Source organism: Cataglyphis hispanica, chromosome 15, assembly GCF_021464435.1.
Source record: "Cataglyphis hispanica isolate Lineage 1 chromosome 15, ULB_Chis1_1.0, whole genome shotgun sequence".
Taxonomy (NCBI): domain Eukaryota; kingdom Metazoa; phylum Arthropoda; class Insecta; order Hymenoptera; family Formicidae; genus Cataglyphis; species Cataglyphis hispanica.
The window spans coordinates 6,312,817-6,339,536 of record NC_065968.1 but is presented as its reverse complement, the minus strand read 5'-3'; the positions used below and the strand labels follow the sequence as shown (position 1 = coordinate 6,339,536).

At 35.3% G+C, this 26,720-nt stretch overlaps 3 protein-coding genes across 6 annotated transcripts; 2 read left to right on the top strand and 1 right to left on the bottom strand.

Moving 5' to 3' along the window:
- LOC126855037 (importin subunit beta-1) lies at positions 1 to 14,405 on the top strand. 3 transcript variants are annotated; one of them, XM_050602347.1, is made up of 7 exons: positions 47 to 245; positions 779 to 837; positions 921 to 1,103; positions 1,503 to 1,856; positions 1,936 to 2,085; positions 2,289 to 4,150; positions 14,278 to 14,405. In XM_050602347.1, coding segments are annotated over exons 1-7 (2,670 nt in total). In that variant the 5' UTR covers positions 47 to 184; the 3' UTR covers positions 14,279 to 14,405. The 3 variants fall into 3 exon arrangements, with proteins under 3 accessions (XP_050458305.1, XP_050458304.1, XP_050458303.1); XM_050602346.1 differs by lacking the exon at positions 14,278 to 14,405 and adding an exon at positions 4,747 to 13,290; XM_050602348.1 differs by lacking the exon at positions 14,278 to 14,405 and having other exon boundaries at positions 1 to 245; positions 2,289 to 4,154.
- Positions 14,406 to 14,436: 31 nt separating this feature from the next.
- On the top strand, positions 14,437 to 20,731 carry LOC126855042 (carcinine transporter). 2 transcript variants are annotated; one of them, XM_050602375.1, is made up of 11 exons: positions 14,449 to 14,584; positions 15,247 to 15,459; positions 16,108 to 16,272; positions 16,559 to 16,662; positions 16,944 to 17,098; positions 17,253 to 17,421; positions 18,218 to 18,466; positions 18,892 to 19,106; positions 19,310 to 19,491; positions 19,710 to 19,888; positions 20,184 to 20,731. In XM_050602375.1, the coding sequence occupies exons 1-11, from the start codon at positions 14,519 to 14,521 to the stop codon at positions 20,392 to 20,394; spliced, it is 1,908 nt and encodes a 635-aa protein (XP_050458332.1). In that variant the 5' UTR covers positions 14,449 to 14,518; the 3' UTR covers positions 20,395 to 20,731. The 2 variants fall into 2 exon arrangements, with proteins under 2 accessions (XP_050458333.1, XP_050458332.1); XM_050602376.1 differs by lacking the exon at positions 15,247 to 15,459 and having other exon boundaries at positions 14,437 to 14,584.
- A 124-nt stretch (positions 20,732 to 20,855) lies between these two features.
- On the bottom strand, positions 20,856 to 24,732 carry LOC126855060 (uncharacterized). The gene is made up of 8 exons (XM_050602414.1): positions 24,513 to 24,732; positions 23,819 to 23,926; positions 23,340 to 23,549; positions 22,488 to 23,033; positions 22,147 to 22,216; positions 21,901 to 22,063; positions 21,126 to 21,356; positions 20,856 to 21,053 (listed from the first exon to the last, which is right to left on the bottom strand). The coding sequence occupies exons 1-8, from the start codon at positions 24,537 to 24,539 to the stop codon at positions 21,026 to 21,028; spliced, it is 1,383 nt and encodes a 460-aa protein (XP_050458371.1). The 5' UTR covers positions 24,540 to 24,732; the 3' UTR covers positions 20,856 to 21,025.
- Positions 24,733 to 26,720: the final 1,988 nt, after the last annotated feature.

Sequence of the window (26,720 nt, the reverse complement as noted above, 5' to 3'; positions counted from 1 at the left end):
GGTGTGCAGGGTAGGGGGAAAGTCGAAGGCAGTTGAGTCGGTGGTGGCTACATGTGGATATCCGCCGGTCGCGCCGAGAACTTTCGTATCAAGGGACAGGCGTAAACTATACTGTATATTTCCCGTCGAAATCGCGGGACTCGTGACGAATCGCGCCATAAACGAGATTGATTTGCCGTTAGCCATGCAGATGGATCCAACGACGTTGCAGCTGATCCAATTCCTCGAGAGGACCGTCTCATCGGGTGAGTGTGTCGAGTCGTACCATCATCATCGTGCCATCATCGGCGACGTCACACGCATACCGGCCCGCGCGATTTTCTCGTTCAAGCGTCCGTCTTTCCGGTATATCTCGTCGCATGAGAAACGTAATATTCTCGCGCACGCAACGACGATCCCGATCGCCGAAGCTGCCTAAAGTAACGTCGCGAAAATCGTTTCGCGTCACAATTGATGCTCCGAGAAAATTCATACGCAACGTGCTCGTCTCGCTGACGGCTGACCGCCGTCTTCGGCTTTCCCGTGATTTTCCAACAGCGCATTCATCGTCTTTGTCTCGCGGACGAGATCGCGAGCCATTTCGCACGCGGTTACGCACGATATCGCGCCCCCGTCGTGCTGTTGCTAGGCGCTTTGTTCGCCGCCGGAAAAGTATTGTCCCGTGCGACGGTTGCTCGCATCTGCACGTCTCTGTTCGCGATACGAAGCGCCTTCGCGATTGTCTAACCTACAATATTTCGCTGCGCACGCGATTAACATGTCCCTCTCTCATTTTCAGATAAGAATGAGCTCGTGGCAGCGCAGACTTTTCTGCAGCATGCGGCCGATTCTAATCTTGTAAGTAACTCGAGAAATTGACATTCGAGAATTTTGCAAAAGGGAATGTACGTTGTAATACTTATCGTTGTATTTTTTTTCAGCATGAATTCGTGCAACGACTCAGCGCCGTGCTGGTCACAGTCGGCGCGAGCCCCGTCGCCCGCATGGCAGCGGGTCTACAGCTCAAAAACCAACTTACCTCCAAGGATCCGGATATGAAGTTCCAGTACCAGCAACGCTGGCTTACTATCCCTGCTGAAACGAGAGATTATATCAAGAAAAATGTAAGAATATATCCTACATCTCTATATTAATATTTTAATGCATCTTCTCTGACTTTATTAAGCAGAGATAATATTTCATCTTTTATTTAAAAATTACAAAATAATATTCATATAATTTATTTATCTCTGACATCAGGAATCTCTAGTGAGAGAATGCAATGTTTTTCTCTTTTTATCTTTATGTTATCTTCATTTTATTTGTATGTTTATCTTTTAAAGATAATTTTTAAATTACAGAATAAAAACTCTGTATGTGTGAATACCTGAAATATTTAATCATATTTGTTAGAAAGCTTTTATTACTCTTATATTAAGAAATAAAATTTTATAGTGTCAAGGTCCTAAAACATATATCATTTTCCTTTGTATGACAGACATGTGGAATATTTATGCTTGCAGATTTTAGGAGCATTAGGAACAGAAAACAATAGGCCAAGTTCTGCGGCGCAATGCGTCGCTTATGTTGCTGTTGCCGAGTTGCCTGTGGGACAATGGAGCGAATTAATTCCATTGTTAGTCAATAATGTTGTCAACCTGTCCAGTACCGAAATGATGAAGGAAGCCACTCTAGAAACTATTGGATATATCTGTCAGGAGATTGAGAGTGAAGTGCTAGTATCGCAATCAAATGAGATTCTTACTGCTATCATTCACGGTATGAAGGGTTCCAGTACGTCAAATCATGTTCGACTGGCAGCAACAAGCGCCTTATACAATTCCCTGGAATTTACTAAAGGAAATTTTGAAAAAGAGGTCAGTATTGGGCATATAATTATAAGCATACAATTTATGATAAGCAACTAACGTTTTAAAATTTTAATCATACTTACAGACAGAACGAAACTTCATAATGGAAGTTGTGTGCGAGGCCACTCAGTCTACCAATACCCAGATCAGAGTGGCTGCGTTACAGTGTCTTGTGAAAATTATGTCACTGTATTATCAATATATGGAACCATACATGGCTCCAGCACTATTTCCTGTAAGTTTATTTAATTAATTTATTTATTAATTAAAAATGATTACAATATAATCAAATAATATTTAAAAGAAAAGAAAGATATACAGATTAAAGTTGTCTTATTTTTTCTTTTTAAATCGAAAAAAATGGCGTTGATTTTTCAAGTTATTGCTGTCCTGTAAAATGTATACGATTATTGATAATATTGATATTTTTTTTTGCAGATTACTTTAGAAGCTATGAAGTCTGACATTGATGAAGTGGCACTTCAGGGAATAGAATTTTGGTCGAATGTATCTGATGAGGAGGTTGACTTATCAATGGAAGAAGGAGAAGCATCGGAAGGAGGTCGCCCGCCGCTGAAAGTCTCACGACATTATGCTAAAGGAGCTTTACAATATCTTGTACCAGTATTGATGAAAAAATTAACCAAGCAAGAAGAGTTTGATGATGAAGACGATTGGAATCCTTCAAAGGCTGCCGGAGTATGCTTGATGCTACTCTCCAGTTGTTGCGAGGAATCCATCGTTCCATTCGTTCTTCCCTTCGTCAAGGATAACATTAAGAGTCCCGACTGGAGGTATAGGGACGCAGCTCTTATGGCGTTTGGCTCAATTCTCGGCGGTTTAGAACCTGCTACACTGAAACCGCTAGTAGAACAGGCTATGCCCACTCTCATCGAGCTGATGTATGATAGTAGTGTCGTCGTTCGGGATACCGCAGCATGGACATTCGGCCGTATATGTGAGATGATTCCAGATGCCGCAATCAATGAGACCTATCTGAAACCACTGTTGGAGTCCTTAGTGAATGGATTGAAAGCCGAACCACGCGTCGCTGCCAATGTATGCTGGGCATTTACAGGATTAGCAGAAGCAAGTTATGAATCTGCTGAAGTGAGTGAAGATGCCACTCAACCAGAAACATATTGCATGTCACAGTACTTTGATTTTATCATTCAACGACTCTTAGAAACAACGGATCGACCAGATGGGGCTCAAGCCAATCTGAGATCCGCTGCCTATGAGGCATTAATGGAGATGGTAAAGAATTCACCGCGAGACTGTTACGTGACTGTGCAGAAGACTACAATGGTGATACTTGAACGATTACAGCAAGTTTTACAGATGGAGTCGCATATACAGAGCCATTCTGATCGCGCCCAGTATAATGATCTGCAGTCGTTGCTCTGTGCAACTTTGCAGTCTGTCTTACGTAAAGTCACTCCAGAAGATGCACCGCAAATATCCGATGTGATAATGACTGCTTTGCTGTCCATGTTCAACTCGAACTCGTGCAAATCGGGCGGTGTGCAGGAAGATGCGCTCATGGCCGTTTCAACTCTGGTTGAAGTATTAGGTGAAGGCTTTCTAAAATATATGGAGGCATTCAAGCCTTACCTCTGTCTTGGTCTGAAGAATTATGCTGAATACCAGGTGTGCTGTGCTGCGGTCGGTCTCACCGGCGATATCTGTCGCGCACTGAAGAACAAAATGATACCTTACTGCGATGAGATTATGACGCTGTTGCTCGAGAATCTCAGCAATAACGCCGTCCATCGATCAGTTAAACCGCAGATCTTCTCGGCTTTCGGCGATATCGCCATGAGTATTGGACCAGAATTTAAGAAATATTTGGATGTTGTACTACAGACGCTAGTGCAGGCGTCGCAAGCTAACGTAGATAGGAGCGATTACGATATGATCGATTATTTGAATGAATTGCGCGAGGGCGTACTCGAAGCTTACACTGGCATTGTTCAAGGTCTCCGCGGCGATGCAAATAATTGCCCAGACGTTGCTATCTCTCTTATCGAGCCGCATGTGCCGTTTATTATACAATTCATCACTTCGATAGCACAGGACCGCGAGCATTCTGACGGCAATGTGTCAGCTGCAGTGGGCCTACTGGGTGATCTCGTTATGGTGTTTGGAGTCAAACTGTTGCCCATGGTGGAAACTGAACCGCTTAACGACCTGTTGGCTAAGGGTAGGAAGTCACGAACTCACAAAACTAAACAGCTGGCGACTTGGGCTGCGAAGGAGATTCGAAAACTCAAGAATCTCGCCAACGCCGCGTCCAGTTGGTAAGTACTATGTCTCATTACATTCATTCAAAATATAAGCAGCGTGCCTAATTATTCGTCGTAATAATCTCGATGCAATTTAATCTCATTTTAACGTGCAATGCACTAACATCGCATTTTATTTTGAGTTTTCTCCAACTCGTATTTCAGTTTCATTGCTCCATTAGAGCGACGAGGTTCATCTTTGTTACTTTTGCTGCTTCCCTTCTCGCACTTTTCCGCGCTCCGCCTTTATCATGCATATTTTATTATCGTACAAATTTCGGCATTGTGAATTTTAATGGGCGAGTCTTTCGCAGCGGGGATAGGCCATAATTAGGATAGGACTATTAGAGGAAAGAAAGAAGGGGGAGGGCGGAAAGAGAGAGATATAGAGAGAGGGAGAGAGAGAAAGTGCGCGCACGTGAGTACATGAAGGCATTCAGAATCATTTCAATATTAACAGAAATATGCTACTTTCCGTTGTAGCGTTGTTTTCTGTTTCTCGGACATTCTGGTACGCGATTTGAAACGCCCGTCTGAAATCCCCCTCCCCAAAAGAAAGAGCATAGATGAGCGACGGTGACTGATATTTGGCTCGCTTTTGTTGTTTACAGATCGCCCCACGGTTGTACTGTCGTGCAATTTGATTTGACTAGAAAGCTATCAAACACAATACAAAGACAACAAGATTGGATGATGCGGATGCGAGTTGATGGATGTGCGTGAGTCCAAAGCGATGATGACGAAATGGATTGATGAGTCTGCACTTGTCCCTATCTGGCGACGGTATTTTATCGATATAATCGGTGTTGAATGCAACCTAAATGATACGAGAAAAAGGGATTTTAGTGAGAAAATGAGAGTGAGAATGAAACAAAGAGAGAGAGAGAGAGAGAGAGAGAGAGAAAGCGCGAGACAAAGAGAGAATAAAAAAAATAAGTACCTGTCTGCCGGATGCTGACAACGGATGATGATGAAGAATGCAAGTAAATGTTATGAGATGAATGAATCAAGGCCAAGCGAGAAGTCTGCTGATTGCGAGTATGCCTGGTACGAACAAACCTGCGGTTTCTATTCTCGTGATTGAGAGATTAAACTTTGAAGAGAGAGGATGACTTCGATGGACGATCACGTGAGAGAAATGAGCAGAAGAAGATGCGAGAGAATGAGATGCCAAAAGCGCGACAGGAATACCAAGAGAGATTGGAGGGAGAGTATATATATGTATATGAATGATGGAGAAAAAATGAGAGTGAGAGACTCAGGGAGAATTTCTGAAATAAAGTGATAGCATGATAAATAGGAAAAAAAGCGTATGAAAAATATAGTAAAATGTATGTATGTATGTGCGTATGTGTGATATGAGAGAGAGAGTGAATAAGAATCTTTTATTTACGGTGACTTTCGCCGTTGACTCATTGTAAAGCTCTTACCGAGCTTCTCAATGACGTGCATCAAATTTTGAATCGCAGTTTATAGCTATAAAGCTTAGATTTTATGTATGTATGAAAGAACTCACTTTCCTAGTGCAGCGGAATGAATGGATAACAAGGAAGAGAAAAAGAGAAAGAGAGACTGAATGCGAAAGGTCAGGAGGTCAGGAAGATTGTAAAATTCATAAAACTAATGACCTCTGGTCTGATTGTGCTACGCGCGTGATTTGTTGTGTAATAGTATGAGACGATGTTGTGTATGTTACTTTTTCCCCGTACGTGAATGTCTGTTGCTGTTGGTTGGATCATTAAAGTTAATATTTTGCTGGCACAAATGATTTAGTTGTACCGAAGTCCTCGTCCGACCTGAACGTCCGTAGGAGCAAGTGATATTGAACGCTCAACAAATCCCCATTCTTATCCTGTCTGCTTTTCCTTTTATTAGCCTTTATAACCGGTCGATATACGTGTCCAATCATTTTAGTAATCAATCAAGTACTTTGCGCGATCACGGTACTTAGGAGTGACGTCGCAGATGAGGAGCTTTGCACTGCCATTTGGAACAACCGCACGGCTTGTCCACATTTTTTAAACGCTCGTTCCTTCCCTATACGCGAGACGTCTGGGTCACTCTCGAGGTCTGGGTGAGATCGTCTTCCTGACCATGCGTTGCCTGTCTTTTTTCCACACGATGAGAGAATCTTGCGGATCACCGGGACTTTGAGAAAATATCGTGATCGCGTTTAAAAAAGCCGAGTATTGTTAAACGGATAATTGACATAGCTTAGTGTCGTAGCCTGAAGAGAAGGGTAGCTTAAAGAAAAAAAAAATCTATTTCTCCGAATGGAATCTATTTCATTACATCTATTTACGGTGAAATCATACGCTTCGATTTGAAATCGCGAAAAAAAACCTTTCCACGTCGACCGGTATGTCTCAAGTACTATGTGGTGTATTTCTACCTCCGCTTATACCGTATCGTTAATAACGAGTAGTCAATGCCGCGAATTATTATCATGAGTCGTTTTGTAGAATCACGCAGCCTCTTCGCGGATCTGTTCCGAGATACACGGTCCGTAATTTTTAGCGACATAATAACGTGACATAGAATACGTCACGTCGAGAAACGTGTCTGTGGTAGTGCCATGCATTCCAAATACTTTTGTCAGCGGACATGCCGGACTTTCTTTCTAATTTGACTATTTGTAGCGATTTCATTTAAATGTATATTCGTTTCTTGTTGCAAATTTTGCGGAATGCGTGAAGGAGAGATAGTGACGTAATAATATGACATAGAAATCCTAAGCTTTTTGAATTTAATAAACGCGAGTGTGTATTTCGACGAACGTCAGCGTGGAAACGCACAGTTCTCAGAGATATTTCACTGACACTCGATGATCAAGGCAACGAATGTAGAGCGATCACATTGACTTATATCTCAATGTCTCCGAAAACTAGAATTCGTGCATCCGCGCATCAATGACGCATGTTACATCACGCGCGTGTTTAAACAATTTTTATATTCATGGTTTATTTCGCATATACAATACAATGACGTTTATTATTACAATATTCCGCATAAGTATTGCCACGATATTTCATCATCCGGGATTTTTACAAGAAATAAATATATATTTTTTAGATATTCCTCTCCCTCAATATACTTTTAAATCGCAGAAAAATGATCTTTTTCTTATTATTTGTTTAAGAAATGTATACACATCAATTCGATTTTTTATTCACGTATCTACTAGATTCAGTAACAATGATAATAATAATAGTGATAATAATATACTATCTCTCTTCGATAGGTGTGACATGCGAGTATTGCCAAATTGTAGATAAGCAAAGCTTTAAGCTTTTAATCATTAATTTTAAATTTATCGAGATAATGTCAAAGTTTCATAACGTGGAAGATATACATACATATATATATATATATACATATATTGAAATCACTTTTCTCTAAGAGAAGAATAAACTATTTTTGTAAGACCAGATTTTCATAAATTGCGGAATGAAACTTTTTGCGAAAACACAGGAAAATGTTTCTGAACTTGTGGCAATATTTATTCGAACAATTCTATATTTATTTTAATGCGATTATGTTGTTTGTCAAATAGCCAATTATTTTCAAAAATATGTTGAACATATCCCTGTATAACAGATTTTTTTCTGAATTAATAAACTACGCCAAATAATACCAAATTTTTACACTAAATCAATTTTAATCTATCGAACGACACTTTCGTACAGAAATTTAATCGTTTATAAAATATTTCGTATATAATTAATATTAATTATTTTTCTGTAACGTTTTTTATATTTATCAAGGAAATCAATTATTTCCTGTTGCATCAAAATGTAATGCTCATGATACCGAAATTTCATCGATATTATCTTATAATGATTTATCGTTTTAGTATGATTATCACCAATGACAGTTATTGATTGCGATCAGTAGCGAATTTTTTGATTACGATGGATTGGATAGGAAAACACGAGTATCCTTTTCTTTTATACATTCCACTTAGCGAAGATTAGGTGAAGACAAAGAAAGTGAGAGTTTATCACGACGGAGAGGACAGCGGTGCGTGTCTTTCCACATCTTGCAAAGAATTCGATCGCTCATCTTTTTCTGATTCACGATCGAAAGTTTGCAATTTCTATATGTGGCGGTCGCCGGAATTCGCAGCGCGTCTCGAATTTTCTGAGATTATTTTCTTAAAATCAATCTGGTGCTAAATTTTGTGAACTTGCAATGATCTAAGAATCAATTGTGATTTTAATATTGACTCTGATCGATATATACTTAAAGTTTTATTATTATTAATAAAGGAAAGTATTAATAAAAATTGCATGATTTTAGAAAATGTAAATAATTTACTTTCTGTACATATAACTATTTTTAATTATTTTTTTTTGCTTGGTTGAATATGACTTATTCGCACACTTGTAATAGAAAAGTTATATAGAATTGAATTTATATTGACTCTAAAAATTTGGAAAAACTGAAATGATGCGATTTGATTTGTCAAATAATAAGAAAAAAATTTTAGAAGACAAACAAATATTTTTTACTAAACTGTCTTTAGATATTAATAATGATCACATCATCAAATATTTTTCTCTCCGAAATTTATTAAATGCTAAAAATATTACTATATATAATTATGGCTTTAATTGTTATTTCCAAATATATTAAATATTGTATTTATCTATATAATAATCTATATAATACTCTGAATCACGTTCATTTTCAAAAAGATTGTTTTGATGTTGACGCGAAACTGCCGCGAATTGCGTCACCGAATTTGTCGGAAAAATAGAATAGGGGGAAAAAGATAGAAAGAGAGAGAAAGTTAAATGCGAGAGTGAAGCGTGAACTCATTGGCGAATGGATGAACTAAACATTTTCGATGCCAGAGAAAAAGAGAGAGAACGAAAGGGAGATCGCAAAAGACTAAGCGACGAGATATAAAAGTGACAAAAGATACGAAAATACAAAAAAGAAAAAATAATAGATGTATATGCGACTGTGATTTTTTTGAAAGAGAGAGACAGAGAGAGAGAGAGAGAGAGAGAGAGAGAGAGAGAGACTCTCGTGTGCGAGGGATCGACGTTCTATCCTAAAAAGAGCACGGTCCTCACGATCTTTTGTGATTCTTTTGTCGATCGCAGGGACAAGATTCTAACGGACGATCCTGATTTATAGCATATCCTACGATCGAACTCCTTCCTTTTTCCCTTTATCTCGATAACCTGATCGAGCCTGAAACGCACACGTTGGGGTCGTCAGTGAAGAAAAGTCCGCTCGCGAGTACCGTGCTCTATAAGGCTGGCTTTGTAGAGCTTTGGAGGTCTTCGTCGAACGAATAATTCTTGTCCTGTAAATTAAATATTTCTCAATCGATCCTATAATCAAGGATTTTAAACTTTTCTTAACAGAGCTTCGGGAGATTTCCGATAAAAAAAGATAACTCTATATATTTTAAACAACTGCATGCCAAAGATTTTTTTCAAAGATAGAAGAATAACACGTGGAAGGGGGTAATAATAAATTGTAAAAAATTATAAGATCCCGATGCTCTGTCTAGATGATCATTGTAAGTTATCGGGAAATTTTCTTCGCGTCAAAATCTACAACGATCTTTGTGATATATATTTTTCTGCTGTAAGAATATCCTTATGACAATCTCGAGAAAACGACGTTAAACCTTCCTTGCGGCGGAAGGTCCTCGATGCGTGGGAACTTTCCGCCAGCACGCGAAGCCAGCCTGAAACCCATAATAGCACGACAAAGCAAATTGACTCTTGTCGATTAATTAGTTGTTTAGCCTTTTCATCGTCGAGACTCCTAGAGTGCGTGCGATGCTTACTAGAGCGAACGTACGTGATGAGCGTATTTTATGTAGTATATTTAAAAAAGTCGTGTGCATTACGCTGTATCAGTGATGATGTGCGCTGTGAGTTAAGTCAGGAGCGAAATTTATCATGGATGCATCGATGATTGAAGGAGCGGATCGGGAAGAGAAGATGTTAGTGATGCTAATGATATTGATGTTGCTGTTGAGAATGACGGTGTAATGATGAGAATGTTGATGATGATAATGTGGTTGGCTCGTGATTCGTCGTGAATCGCGGCGTCACGTTCAAGAAAAGAGAACGGATCGTCGATGTTAGAGAAACGAAGGCAAGAAGCAAACGTGTAAAAGTAAATATAAATTTTGTATCGCGGGGCGGGCCGGATCGCGCCGCTTGTCGGCCTGCGGCATCAATTGAAAATTTTCTGAATGTGATTTTTATATTTTTAAAATTAATCTGCATAATATTATAATAATAATTATTGATTTAAATGTATTTTTGGAAGGTATATAAAAGGTATATAATCAAATATTGAAAATAATGCAAAAAAAGAGAAAGATTGACAGAACGTCTTCTTCTCTTTGTCATTGCCTTCTTGACGTAATTATTAATGCGATTATACATCAGAGTGTACATTTTTGTGAAATTTTTAGTCATTCATTATTTTGTATCAATAGCTGCAAATAATTAATAGTTGCCACACATCATTGTCTCTCAAATTTTTCACGTAATTCTTCGGGCTCGCAAGCGTCCTAGCGATTTGCCGCCCGCCTGCGGTGTCCTTGTATGTACGAGACAATATTTTCGATAATATTTTTTAACGATCGAGTCGCGAAACACGAGCCCAACGTAGATCTGTTGTTCGATGCGCTTGATATCGCGCGGCGGTGGCGACGAGGCAACGTATATCGCAGGAACATTTAAACGCAAATCCTTGATCCTTTTTTTCCCTTTATTTTAAATTGACGATGCTATCGAAAGAGAGAATTCGACTTCGAACTGCACTGTAAGTTGCAGAAATTAAAATCGAAGCGATAGATCATTTCTTCGTACATCATACACTTTCTGAATTATCGATATTGGGATCCGTCAATTAAAAATTGCGTGTTCCATAATAATTAATTGTTACATATTATACTGAACAAAATTCCAATAACGATAGAAAGAAACATCTGTTAGATGAAATTTGGTGTAGATATCTTGCGATCTATGATGCTTTTCTGAAGGGGGATGCCGAGAGGGAGCGACGCCACTGTCGTGACGAAGTGGGCGAAATAATTAAAATAAAAAAGATAAAAAAAAGCACAAAAAAAACACAACTGCGTGCGTGGATGACGTCTGGTGCGCTGCGCATGAGAGGATATCGAGTGCTGCTGCCGATCGAGAGGCGATCGGACCAAAATAATTATAATTGACGCATGGTGAAAAGAAAAAATGTGTCTCTAGGCGACCTATATATGCGTGGGTGAAGCGAAAAAAAAAAAGAAATAAAGAGGACGATGTGGACGTTCGCCTGTCGTCGTTGCTCCACCCTCTCCTTCAAGTAATTTCCTGGCACTCGATCCGCCGATTTCTATAGGATAAGGCCCTTTTATGGCGTGATAAGATCATTGATAAATCTTTATTGATGCTTCGCGACGAGCAGAAATCACGGCCTACTCTCGCGATGCGAGAGATAATCGAATTGCCGATTTTTGAGCGGCATAACCCTCGCAGATCGAATGTAATCATCAATATTTGCTCAATTCAATGTCCTTTTCGCGTCTACGATCGAGCTAAAGGAAAAGCTAAAGGAAATGAAATTTGTGCGCGTTTTGAGGATATTATTTTTGATGTATGATCAAATTAAAGAACAAATTATGCTATTTCGAGAAATGTGATGTCACAGAAGAGATTTTATTTTATATATTTAAGGGAATTTACAAAGGGAACATAAAAGTTCGTCGGATTTAACATAACGTGCATTTTTTACGATCGAGAGGAAAAGAGATCGGCAGCTATATTATTATTTGTTAAGAATCCCAAAATATTTATTGGGATAGCACAGCGTGTGCGTGCCAATCAAGATGTAAAAGATTTTAATACAACTAGATATTGAAATTTCGCGATTCAAATTTGAATAAAATGGATACGAAATCAAATCAATTCTAACGCAGATTCATCAAGAATCTCAAACTGTACGGAACATTTACTCGGTTATTTTCTTTAATGCCGATTATTCAGAGGTTCCGAAATTTTAAAGAATCAAGTGAACGAAGGCAATAAGTAAAATTCCTAATGTTTCAAGAGTTTTGAATTTTAAGAATAAATATATATTTAACAATTTTATATACATCTATAATTTTGAATTGACGATGTATCAAAGTTATTGCTTATTTTATCTAACGTTTGAATTTGTGCAAAGAATTGTTCTCTTTTTCTTTAAAAAATGTCAAAATATTATGTGTGCGGATATATGTAATTATCGATTTTTAATATTTGTATGTACTGAAAAATTAGAAAAACGACCAACGACCTAAATTGCACTAATTATAAACCGATTTCTTTAAAAATATAATATTCTTCTTTCACTTGTTTCTTTAATTGCAAGTTGCGTTTTCGAAACGATCGCAAGGAACTGATTAGATTTTAATAGGAGAGGGTGCGGCATATTTACGCGGTGCGTATATCGCATTGCGTTATCATTTTATTCCTATTCGGTTTGAATCAGTCATGTGGTGCTTGCGAAGACTGTGTTTCCTGTAGAGATTTATAGTTGACAACGATAATGTGACTTCGGCTACATCGCTTACATGAATGCCAGAGCGATCGTGGAATGACTGAAGGACGAATCTTCGGGAAGTGTGTCTAGCGTATGATCGGTCACATTAATGATCGCTCGATAGACCCCTCAAGGTCCTCCCTGATGACACGCACGGAGACAAAACGCGGCGCAATCGATCGAAAGTTTTCGGAAAATCGCCAAGACGTTTTCTTCGTCGCGCTCGCTCGACGACCTCGATGCGTTACATTGTACTGAATCAATTCGATTGCATATCACTTAAGACATTAATGTGGCTGACTGTACCGATGAATGCGAGAAACAAGATTATACGAATCGCCAAGCGACAGTGCCATATAATATCGAGTCATTTCGACTGCTATTTCTTCATTGTTTGATTTGTCTTTTTTCGGAGACGCGAGTTTTGAAGTGCGACAAAAAGTACTCGCAGTCTCGTATAGGAATGCGTATGAAATGAGAATGTGAAACCTAAGATCTAATCGGCGAAAAATGCGAATTGCTTCCTGTTTTTATTTCACGATTACCTTTTTTCTCACAGAAAACACGATGGCCCGAAAATAAATTCCATGAAATCTGTATACACGCAGTGATGCCATTATTACCAGTCGCCGTTCAAATATATCAAAACCGTTACAATACCCTTTCTCGAATATCTATTTTATATTTATCGCATTTTATTTAAGATTTAACATTTTTAGAACACTAAAATTTGCAGTATTCAAACTTTATCTTTTAATTTTATTTTTTTGAATATATCTTGCATATTATTACTTACATAAATTTTTATAGTCGCATGATAAATTGATATTATTAAGACAAACATATATAATCTAAAAATTCCTTATTTCCTAATCAAATTAAAAATTTGTATTGTGATGAAAAGAAAATCGCATTTATCCAAAGAGAATAGGAACGAAGAAGGTGGAATTGGAATTGTCACATCCGTATATAACACGGCATGTTCCAGTATTATTCTTAATCTCTCCTAAGCACCCTTAACCCAATTGAATTAGAAGGACACACCCCGGCAACACACGCGCGTCGCGTGATTAACTATCCGTCTATCGCATTTCGAATACATATCATCCAGTGCAAGAGGAGTGCGCGTGCAGTTGATCGTAATTTTGAGTCGTCCAAAAGTGTTATTATTTACAGTTATAATATTATAATATTATATTATTTTATGTATATTTGTTTAAATTAAAGAAATGTACATAACTTAATTTAATTATATTATATATTATATTTTTTACAATGATTGACATCTGCAAGTGTGTTTGTTGGTTTTTGCAAATCATTGATCTTTTATGACTTGAAAATTTTAATCATGTAAAATTAGTTTCTTATATATTGTTTTTCATCATAAATTCTGAAAAAAAAAAAAATTAATTTATGTTCTATACATTTTTCCTATTTTTCAAACAATAGGTTATATAAATTATAAATCTATATTCTTGATATTTTAAAATAATCCCGATACTGCAAAAATACGCAAACATCAGAGTCGGCAATTGGAAGAATACTCGAACTTATTAACATATTTTGGACCCGTGTCCTGTTAATAGAAGACGCAGCGCGGCGAATCGCCGTCAGCGCCGAAATCGTTGAGGGTGCATTTTTTACAAATCTACGAGAGACATCACTCTCTCGCACTTTGATTACGGAGGAAGACGGACAAGATGATGCAACGCGCGTCACATTGGTCGTATCCATCCACGGATGGAGGCTAATACACGTCACGTGACGCTTTTATAAGGTATCATCGAGGGCTTTCGATTATGTGGGACTAAGTCAAAGTTCACCGAAATGGAGAGACAAAATGATAATGACAGCTCGACACGGATCGATGATACCAGAGTCGCAGAGGATAACGTAAGTATTAATTTATTGTTACAAAGGCTGTCTTTTTTTGTTGTTTTTTTTTATTTCTATTTTCAATTATTTTCAATTATTATGCATATTATTTTGCATCCAGTGCATGGAAGCGAATTTTGATGTTAGAGATGGCATTAATTCTTTGCACACTTAATCTCTCTTAATTGAATAATATTTGTACCATTTCGCGAAGATGGTCTACGGACATTTTACAATATTTAGATTGAATCTAGATAAAGAGAAAAATTTTAATAGCACAGCTTTGTTTTGCTTATTATCCTATCCCTTTGTTTAATTTCGAGTCAGATTTATGAAGAAAACCATTATTGTTTTCCAATGAAATTAAGAGATAATAATTTTTATAAGCAATTAAAAATAAAGATTTTTCAAAAATTAAGTATTTTATAAAAAACTGAAATATATTATAAATATTTTTCGATTAATTTTGTTTTACTTATTAATTTTATTAAACTTAACGTTTTAATTTAAATTTAATTAATTTTTGATACACATAATATTTTTAAAATTTATGTTGAAAATTAAAAAATTCTAAATTATTCAGAGAATTCATAAATCATTCGCAAATATTGATACGATACAGCAATAGAATACTCTGTTTAATCATTTAGTAATCGCGAATCGCGCGAAATGCCTCTTAGGATAGCTTCGATCTCGATGATCTTCTGCCGATCGTCGGCGAATTCGGTCGTTATCAAAAGCAGTTGTTGTGGCTGGTCTGTCTGCCGGCATGTTTGCCCTGCGGTTTTTGCGCTTTCAATCAATTATTTATGGCGAATACACCGCCGCATTGGTGCAAGATACCGGATTTGGCGCATATGGATGCTGCATCCAGAAAGCATCTCGCTATTCCTGTGAGTCAGATGCAATCAACAGTGCGAGAAAGCTCGTCGATGCTTTGTAAATGTTATCCTTCCAATTATCAATGAATAGAAATTGACAAGTTGATTATATCTCTATGTATCATATCTATTTTTTCAGCTGCGACCGATCAGAGATCATATCTTCTGTGTATATTTAACGCTATGTATAGTTGTTGTCTTATGGATGTATTCTTTTTCTTTTAATGTTTAATATTTTCTTTGCAATTTGTTTCCTCCTCTGCTTCGATAAATTCAATGAAAACTTAATCAATCATGTTGTATTTAATTGAATTGCAATTTGAGTTGTGTCTAATTAGAAGTGTCTAGTTAGTGCTTGAGAATATGCTAAAGAGCGCAAATTATTTGGAATTTCTTTTATAGTTTGTCATTTCTTTAGTAAAACTAGAAGCAATTAAAGAATCATTCCCGATAAATGCAACATTGTACATGTGCAATCTCCTACTAGTTTAATAGAACTTAAATTGGGACAAGTAAAATTTGTCATTTGTTTCACGGGTGATCGCCCGCATCGGTAGGATCTTTTTAATGGCTCGAGCATATTGAATGTATTATTTGTACAATGTCGCGTGACGTGATGCTGTAGAGAGTGATTACTGTAAAGATGTAATATGAATGCAGGACGACAATGGGACATATAGTCAGTGCACACGGTATGATGTCGATTGGACGACAACGGAAAACAACTCCATTGTTTGGACGTCCAATACGTCGTGGTCCATCGTACCCTGTGATCATGGCTGGGAATATGAGACTTCGGAGGTGACTTCATCCATCGTTATCGATGTACGTCGTGCGTATATTTGTATAGGAGAAGCTTTACAATTTTTCTCTAGACTTTATAAATTTGCAATTAAATCTTTTCACGAAAAATATATTTAAGAGCTTTTTTCTCATCAAAGCGCATCGAGTTTTACAATTTCTTGAGATAGTCTTCTTCGTTTTTACGGAAATAGGAAATTAGAAATATCTCATCTGATAAAATCTAAAATGTAAGAGTAATGTTTTTAAGAAAACAAAAGATCAAGCAATAATCGTACGCTTACATTAGAAATTCGGCTGTGTGTTACAGTTTGATCTCGTTTGCGATCGTGCAATCTATCCAACGATTGGTTTGGTGGCTCTTAATTTAGGGGGCCCTATAGGAGTATATCTATTCGGTACATTAAATGACAGGTAAACTAGAGCTCCGTTGACAGAGTTTAATTTTCATTAAAATTTAGTTTTTTAAATCAAAATATCATTTTATTTGCTTACATTTTTCTGTGTTAATTAAAACATAACTTGCCTGCTTTGGAAATTTTAAATTTTATAGATAAATAGAATGTTGATAAAAAAATTGATAAAAAAATATCTCTTTTATTTGTATTTTAGTTATATATATCTTTGCTACAGAATATTGATTTTGTTTAATTTTAATGCCATATTTAATTAAATGTCATTATTTTATTGGATAGAATCGGTCGAAAATTATCTTTCTTCGCGTGTCTGGCAACCTTAATAACTGGCGGCTTTCTGACATCGATAACAAATAATTTTTGGACTTGGGCTTCTACGCGCTTCGTTGTTGGTTTGACGATACCAGCCATTTATCAAATACCTTTTATTATATGTAAGTAATTAAATTTTAAAATTAACACTTTATCACTGGCAAATATTGCTATAATAATCGTAATTGACATAATACAAATATTTGATAGAATCTAAGCTCTATCGACACTCATTGATCTTGGTAGATGTATTTATTACTATGTTTATTTCCGTAGCCTTAGAACTGGTCGGCCCAAATTATCGCTCATTTGTGACAGTTATGACTTGTACTTTTTACACAATGGGCCTCTGTATGCTAGCAGGCGTCACTTATTTTATACGCGATTGGCGAACACTTGCCATAACCACAAGTGCACCATTCTTGATTTATTTCTCTTACTGGTGGTAAGTGAACAATTAATATCATTATTAAAATTTTTAATGACAGATTAATTTACATAAATTATATAAATTATGTAATGGTAATTGTAATGTGGATATGTAATATTTGCCATTTATAAGAATTATATTTGCATAATAAGACATATCTGCTTTTTGAATATTATCAAATTAATATACACGGTCTGTCTAATAAGTTTCGAGACTGCTTTTTTTCTGGACAAACAAATAAAACTATTTCTCAAACATTTGTGGACCCTTTTGGTACTAACATTAAACTATTTATGTGATTTATTTTACGTTGTTACCCACAATACATTTTAAATGGTAGCCGCGTATATTTTTGCATGATATTTTTTGAATTTTAAAATACAATTTGAGAACTGACCACTGTTCCATTGTGACGATTGTGACGAGTACAATAATTATTCAAAAATATGCACGGCCATCATTTAAAATGTATTATCGGTAACGATATAAAAAAAAAAAAACTAAAAGGTTCCATAGATTTGAGAAATAGTGTTACTTGTTTGTTTAGAAAAAATCAGTCTCGAAACTTTTTAGACAGATCGTGTATAAAATATTAATTGCTAAAAATTATTTTAAAACTATTATGTCCTTGTATCTATTTGTACATTCGACTTAGCTTTATTCGACTTTTATTCAAGTCATCATCAAAATTCTTAATTCTTAATTTTGAAATAATTCTGAATAATATAATTTGAGAAGGTTTTCATTTCATTTTTTTTTTTTTCCTACATACATGTAAACACGCACATAAAAATATCAGAGATTATTACAGGTTTTTACCGGAATCACCGAGATGGCTGTTAGCGAAAGGTCGCCTCAGCGAAGCTAATGATATTCTTGAAACTCTGGCCCGAGTGAATGGCAAAGAGCTTCCGGCATCATTCACGCAGAAACTTCGTCAACGCATGACAATGTCGAGATCGAAGAGCGAGGAGGAAAGATTGCGAATCGGACCTGGTGTTCTCTCGCTCTTTAAAACACCGAATATGCGTCTCAAGACGTGTCTTATTACTTTAAACTGGTAATTTGTATAGAAACGTGCCTATAAATTTTAGAAATAGCAAAAAACATGCGATAAATTCGTCTTTCGATGATTCTCATTTTTACTTTTCTCACTTCCATTTATCATTTTGGATTCAATTTTTTATAATCTGTTTACTAAAAGAAAGTTTCGCATAATTATTTGTAGTCTTCTAATATACGGTTCTTTACATGGCAAACATTAATTTTCTTTACAATCAATTTAAAATAATTAATTATTTAAAATCTATCGATTTTATATATTATATAATCATCTATTTGTAATTAGATTGATTTCTAAAATTATAACTGTTGGTATCTAGTAGAGGTAATATAATGCTAACGATAAAATTTATAATAGTACGTTATTTCCTGGTGATTATATTTGACGTGAGAATAAATGCATCTTTATCTTATTACAATTAGGTTTGCTAACAATATGGTGTACGTCGGTCTTTCTTATTATGGGCCGGCATTAGGAAATGAGGAACATCTGAGTTTTCTTTTTTCTTCTCTCGCCGAGATTCCCAGTTATATCGCTTGTTGGATTGTAATGGATCGATGGGGCCGTCGATGGCCGCTTTGCCTGTGCATGACCGTGGCTGGAGTGTCGTGTATTGCCACAGTGTTATTATCGCCTGGTAGGCATCGCTGACCAAACAGTTAACGACTTGATTAATTAACGATAATAGCAACGTAATTAGGTAGTTGATACAACGTAGCAATATTGTTGAAAGCACCAAGTTATAATAGTTAGTTGATTTCGTAAAGTATTATTTATTATTAGAAGAGAGAACTTTCATGCATTTCCATGTTTCAATTTACTATTTTTAATTTATTTAAGATGCTGTCATGGAAACCTTGATATTGTTTCTCATATCGAAGTCTGCAATATCGGCCTCTTTTTTAATTATTTATCCCTTCGCCGGGGAACTCTATCCCACGCAATTACGCGGAGTTGCCATTGGTTTCTCCGCATATATCAGCGGTCTCGGACTCATCATTATACCCTTCGTAACATATCTCGTAAGTCTTTATTGTTAAATTTTATTTCAGTAATAATTACAAAAAGTATTTCTGTTTCAAAATTTATCAAATTTATTAAGTAATTAATTATTTACTGACTTATTAATGTAAATCATCTTATTAATTTTATTAGAAACAATATATATATACATTTATCTATTATTACGAGTTACATTTTAGTAATAAAAATAGAATATTCACAAACATGATTTTTTAAGGGGAAAGAGAATCTTGTCTTGCCTTTAGTCATTTTGGGTGCCGTCTCGGTTATTGGTGGTCTGTCCGGATTGCGGTTACCAGAAACATTGCATTATCGTCTGCCACAAACCATTGAAGAAGGAGAATTATTTGGCAAAGATTGGACGTGCGCGGATTGCATCCGTTGCATCCCGATAAGGTACATGTTGGCGATAGATTATTAATTATGCAATTTTATGAGTCTCGTAGAACACTAGAATGCTATTTTGATGCTATATTCTTAAAAAAAACTTAATTTCTAATTTATTAAGAATATTAATAAAATTAAAATATATAATGGATAAAATAAATATTATTTTTTATATAAAAAATTAAATTAAAAATTACATCATAACATAATGTGCAATTATTTTTTTATATCTAGAATAATTTTTTTATTTTTGTATCTGTGTGTTTGATTATACTTAAACTTTATTAAAATATATATTCTCCAGGCCATCGTCGATTGCAACTTCTTACGAAGACTTGTCGACGCGAGAAACAGTAGAGATGCACGAAGTACCTGAAGTGCCGTTTGCCTCATCTATTTTGGAGGAACAACAACGGCCGAGTACGGCGAGTGTTCGCCGTTTAGTTCGCCAATCCAGCGTTATGGATACCCAACGCGATTCCGATGGGACCATGAAGATGACCTATTGGTTTTAGCTTTGAAAGTTTCTAAGAATCTAATCAAAAGAAAATTTGAAAGAATCTTTTTCTTTTTCTTTATCGCATTTATGAATTAAATATTTTCAATGCTAACTAAAAATTATTTCACATTTTCTTTTATATGTTATTGATTTATAAAAACATTGAATTATATAACTAATATATAAGTACACATCAAGAAATAATTCTATTTTAAATAATTAATATGTTTATCTTTTTTAATATTATAAATATGATGATATCTAAATATCATAAAAAATAAAAATCTGCAATAGCATATGTGGTATATGTAAATGTCAGATTATCAAAGAAGAAAATGCAATAAGGAATGATCATAATCACGTATTAAGCATATACAAACATATTTCTTCTCAAACTACGCATAATTATGGAAAATATACATTTTTTTAGAAGTAAATAATTAATATAAGTAGGACAAAAGATCGCCACGATCGATGTGTCGTATCCACGATGCAGTTTATTCACATTCGGTATACAAAAACACGAAGATAACGAGAAAGATGAGAATGAGGAGTTTCAACCTCGAATGCCTTCTTTTTTTGTGCAGGGATCAGGATAAAATCTTGCCATCGCGTTTTTTGGTATGTTTCTCCCTCCCAAATCCCGATCATAGACGAGTGGTTCTGTTGTAGCAGCTGTGAGCAGAAAAGTCAATGTATGCGTATGTAATGCTTCATGTATGTACTTTCGGGTGCGAGTCGATTTACCTCTCCAGTAGTCGCCGCTTCAGCTCGGGCGGGTATGAGACGTAAATATAATGATCGGGCATGTCCTCGCTCGACATGGGTGAATTCTCATCCCCGTGATCGCCCTTCCGTCTTTCCAATCTGCCTTCGCCATGAATACTCGAGTCGTGCAACGGAGAAGTACTCGAACGATCCGTGCTTCCGTTGTAATCTATGCTTCCGGTACCATCCAACTTGTCTTCGTCCGCAGTGCTAAACAATAAGAAAGTACAAAAGAATCAGTTTTTTTTTTTTATTATAATAAAATAAGTGAGCGAAGTATACATGGAGTGTTCTAATGATAAGACTATAGTTAACATGATTATTTTTATTCCAGTTACTTAGAAGTTTCCACAATAAAAAGAGCATTAATTCTTTTCCATTCGAGAATTATTACATATCTAAAGCATTTTTTACGTAGCTTTTTTAATCACTTATTTAATATTTATTGTACAACAATAATGTGGACGAGGTATTGTATATAAAACGACATAACATTGTGTACAGTATTACTTCAAAAAAATCCGCGCATTTAATATGTATTATATACATTTTATTAAGTACGATATTAGCTATTTCTAGTCCAATTTTTTTACTCGATATAAACCAGAGATTTTTTATCTTTCGCATAGGATAACTTAAAACTCGTGTCACAATTTCTCTTAACGATGCAAGTGTGATTTCTCTTTTAGAAGCGATCTAGCGGAATTTTCTGACGAAAGAAATAACGAGGTATTTTATTTTCGGCACGACGTACTTGAAGCAGACCCAAATGACATAGTAACACGCGTAGATAGACGAGAACAGGACCAACATGAAAATGGTCAGCAGATACCAGGGTGTGTGACGTTGCGGCCTCTTCGTGTCCTCCCAGTATCTGTCACAACTAAGATACCAGCATATCGCACGATTCAGCTCCCCTATCGACACAAATCATGACCGATAAGAAAATATCAACGACCTTATCAGTCGTATATCTTTGTATGTATAATCGATTGCATACCTTCGATCTCCTGAAAATCCCGCACAGAAAGATTGGCGAGCAATCCAGCGATGCAATCGCGCACGAGTATCTGTTGATAATCATGCGATAAATATTACGTGTTAATATATATTATACGTGATCAAAGATCGCATTTATTCCTGAATCATAATTTCCAATGTCAACTTAACAATGCAAACAAATTATTTAAATTTCAATATTACAAACGAATATCACAATAAGAGATATCAACAAATCAAGAGAGAACGTGTGAACTTTTATTAGCGCTAAATCATTATATTTTTGATAAGAAATGATTATATATATTTTTAATAAAATAATCAGCTATATAATATACTCACTTCGCACTGGGTCTTCAGCTTTTGTAGCTCCTCCGGCTTGCAATGGGATTTGATTTTCCTCAGATGCAGATGCCCTCGTCGTTTTTGCTTCTTTTCGACGGCAGGTAATGCCGCCTCCACCAGATCTTCCTCATCCTCCGCGTCCTCCTCCTCATCCTCGTCCTCATCCTCCTCTTCGTCGCAACCGTTGCTCTTGTTATCCGACCCGGCGATCTCATTATGATAAGACGATCTCGCTAGTCTATGATTGTGCATGTCGCCACCGTCATCGCGATGACAGTAACGTTGCAGATTCGTCATTGCGCCACCGCCAGCGATGGTGCAGGACTTGCCGGCAGGATACATCCTGGCGAGTCCACGCGATTCGCATGGCACGATGGAAACGCCACGCTTTTGTTCCCGTTGTTCGGTATTTTCGCGCCACACTTGGATATCGGTATTCAGGTGGTTACCGTCGTCGTCCACTGAGTTCTCGAAATCGCGGTTACCCAACACATCGCAGCGCATGATATCGCAATAGTCCGCCAAACATACCGCATCTTCCGCCTGAAAAAAACATGCCTGGTCTTGCATACGCATTCGATCGGGATTCTAAAATATTTCTCATCCAAATTTTTGACTCGTTAATAATTGAAGATTTAGTTTGCCAGGATGAAGGCCACAAAAGTTACGCAGTTATTTTTAATTTAAAAAAAGAGCTCAAGGCTCTTTACCAAGAAAAATTATTATAAAATTATTATAAATTGTGTAATACTTTCTAAAAAATAGAATCATCAATCTTTTTTTATATGATAAATAATAGCTGTTTTTATATATATATATATTTTTTTTAACCATATTAATATTGTTTACCGTATTAACATTGCTTTTGTGTCTGTTATCGAAATGGGCGTCCAAGTGTTTTTCGGCATAAAATGATTTGCCGCAGAGACCGCAGGTCCATTGCGATGGCCTGTGTTGATGCTTTGCCTTTTGTTGCGGTCGAAAGATATCTCGACTTTCGTGAAACGGACATTCCAATGGCAATTCTACCTGATACTTCTTCAGTATTGGCATCCATCTCTGAAATCTCGACAGAGCTCAGAAAGTTGCGTCATTGTCTCGCTTTTCTTTATTATTTTTATATTTAAAACTTATTTTCATAATTAACAAATTATGAAGTTGAAATAATCGGCCTTGATTTTCAAAAAAATATATATTATAAAAGTTGATATCGATATATAATAAAAAATAATATTATATTTAATTTTTTAGATAATTTTATTATATATACTTATTAGATAGTCTCATCATATATTCATTAGATAATGAATCAACAGATCTTTTCTTACCTTATGAACTATCCTCCTCACTACGGACGCTCGATTGCGGGGACATGATATTTTAAAGACGCTGGGACCAGGCCATGGAATCACAGATAGAAGCAGCACTGCCAGAACCTAACAATAATACATCAGTATATATTTATTAATAAAAAATGTGTTTCTTTGATACTAAATTATTTGTTTTCTAATTATTTGTTTGCAAATCAACGATTATCTGTCAGACTACGACAAATGGTTACATCGACGAGTGAGTGTTTTACATAATTTTAAATGGCATAATAACGCGTTAATATTTTTTTGGGGTATAACTAAAAGCTCTTTCACCACATACATGATATTTAAATTATTTTCATATATTATGCATGGTATTTTAATTACGTCGTTTATTATACGATCGATTATAAATGCTAAACATTAAAGAACATACGAGAAAACGTTACTCCCTGACAATATAGAACAAAAGAATATTTTTTCTCAAGCACACATGCATAAATAATGCAATCGATAAAAACGTCATCACTTGCTTATTCACATTTATATTCGTTCAACTATCTAATCGCGACACAAAATGTTTGTTATTCCATTATATACAAAAGCTATAAGACCTTCATTTTTTTTGATAAACGATTTCGGATTTGCTCGATGTTTCGGGCATATAGAATGGACACGAGCACAAGAGATATAAGGGGATGTTACTTACCTCGAGGTGAAAGGGTTGGGTCTTCATTCATATCCCAAATGCTGCGTGCAAGAGTGATCCGGTGTGACGATTATCGCTTCGAGATTGCTTCAGCGTCCGTTTCTTGAAAGGGATTGTTTCTTTGTGCGAACAATCGCCAGACAAGGGTATACGTGGGTTGCAACGGGGGAGCACTGCAGGGTATACGTCGACATAGCGGTCTCTCTTAGGCGCAGGTTTCAGGCGTATGCAGGGATGTCGCAGTGCTGGTGTTTGTTGTCGTAAGGGGGATAGATAGAGCGGGTATAAGGGTTAATCTAATGCACCTGATGTGTGTTAGCGCTTTTTTACAAAAATTAATATATTACGAGCATCTTTTGAATAACAAATTATTTTAAATAACATGCGTAAATATAGAACTAACTTTTATCCTTATTTTCTTTATTTTAATATCTTCGCAATGTTTTATGCTATGTCTAAAACGAATAATTTGTATGGTTTTTAACGGTTTCTAGCAATTTTTTTATTATCTTTTTATTTTTTCTTAATTTAAATTAAAAAGAAAAACTATTTAAATATGAATTAAATCTTAAGTTAAAAGGCAAAGGAATGGGACATTATAAGTTTAACAAAGAAATATGTAATTTATATTGTTGTTATTTTTTTATTAGTTTAATCTTATAATTTAATATTGTAATTAGTATAAAAATATATTTTTACTGTTAATTTTTTTCTGTTCTCTACTTTCTCTCTCTTTCTAGAAATAAGTTTAATATTGTTTTAATTTTGTCGATACTAAATGACACTTTTTGTGAGACGATCCTGTCTCGGCAAGCGTCATCAGCGTCGACGCCAGCATCGATGAAGATGCGTCGGCGCATTAGTGTTTCGGCAAGCTCAAATTGACTAATGTGTGTAGGAATTGTAAAATTAGAGATTTTATAAGAAACTTTAAAGCATTATATCATTCTATGTACTAAAATCTATGATAATCATTTTGGATAATGGTGCACTTTGTTGCAAATTAAGATTTATTTAAATAAATGACCTAATAAAAACTTAAAAAATAGAAATATATATATATATATATATATATATATATTATATTTATATATTTACAGTTTATTTTTTCAGGAAATCATAAAACATTGTCTTCAATGATGAAAAAAATAAAGTGTTTGATGGTTACAAAATGACAAATAGAAATTAGAATATCAAAATTAAATAATTAATAGAATATGCACATAATAACAAAAAACACAATTTAAAATATAAATGGGAAGAGTAGGTAGAAAACAGATAAAAAAGGAGCCAACCGATGCATTCTTATAAACGAACGATTCTTCAAAGGAGAATAATAGTCATGAGAAAAGCGAAATCAGGTAAGAACCCAAAACCGTATATTAGAAGCTAACAGAAATTGATAAAATCAAAACAGACAACAAAGAAAAACGCAGTTTAGAAAATTTAAACATATAAATTTAAAACAAAAAAATAAATAGAATGATATAATTTAAAGCATCTGAGAGCTAAATTGTATGGGTACACTAATCGTATTGTGTAAGAGAAAAATCGAGTCTCTTATCGAGTCGTTAATTGATATCGCACAATCCTGATAAATATAATGACTTTGCTGTTCCAAGTACAACGCTAGATGGCAAGAGAATGCAATATTTCATAGTTAAGAAAAGCTACTTCGAAACAAGGTCATACACACACTTTCACATTTTAAGGTTTAATTTCTTGTTTTGTTAATGTATGTAATGTATATTAATGTATGTAAATAATACATAATTATCGTTATGTAACAAAAACATATCATTGCAGAACATTATAAATATAATATTAAAAACGTAGAAATATCATAAATGATATTTTATCCTTGTCCTTTTTTAATAAAGAATAGGAGAGACAAATAAATCTTTTTTTTTTTACGAAAATTTCTTTAGAGGGCTATTAAAAAAAATTTTTTTTACTACATTTTTCAAACTTTTTATTACACATGTGATATTGGATTTTTCTGATTTTTTCATAAAATATTATCACTCTATGTAATGTCAAGTAGTGGAACTATTAAAAAAATATGAAATAAAAAAGGTGTTGAATAAAAGTTGCAATACACTATTCATAACTTTAAATTAATATAAATAATATTAAATTTGCAACAGAAATAGAAGAGGAACAGCTCTTAACCGATTTCTCTACAATTCTTTTTTTTTCGCCTCATTC

Coding starts and splice junctions, on each gene's coding strand:
- LOC126855037 (XM_050602348.1), top strand. CDS start 185: ATGCAGATGGATCCAACGACGTTGCAGCTGATCCAATTCCTCGAGAGG. Junction 838..920: donor ATGCGGCCGATTCTAATCTT/GTAAGTAACTCG, acceptor ATTTTTTTTCAG/CATGAATTCGTGCAACGACT. Junction 1,857..1,935: donor AAGGAAATTTTGAAAAAGAG/GTCAGTATTGGG, acceptor TCATACTTACAG/ACAGAACGAAACTTCATAAT.
- LOC126855042 (XM_050602375.1), top strand. CDS start 14,519: ATGGAGAGACAAAATGATAATGACAGCTCGACACGGATCGATGATACC. Junction 14,585..15,246: donor CCAGAGTCGCAGAGGATAAC/GTAAGTATTAAT, acceptor AATGCCTCTTAG/GATAGCTTCGATCTCGATGA. Junction 19,889..20,183: donor ATCCGTTGCATCCCGATAAG/GTACATGTTGGC, acceptor TATATTCTCCAG/GCCATCGTCGATTGCAACTT.
- LOC126855060 (XM_050602414.1), bottom strand. CDS start 24,539: ATGAAGACCCAACCCTTTCACCTCGAG. Junction 23,550..23,818: donor TGAGGAGGATAGTTCATAAG/GTAAGAAAAGAT, acceptor TCGAGATTTCAG/AGATGGATGCCAATACTGAA. Junction 22,064..22,146: donor GGATTTTCAGGAGATCGAAG/GTATGCAATCGA, acceptor TTGTGTCGATAG/GGGAGCTGAATCGTGCGATA.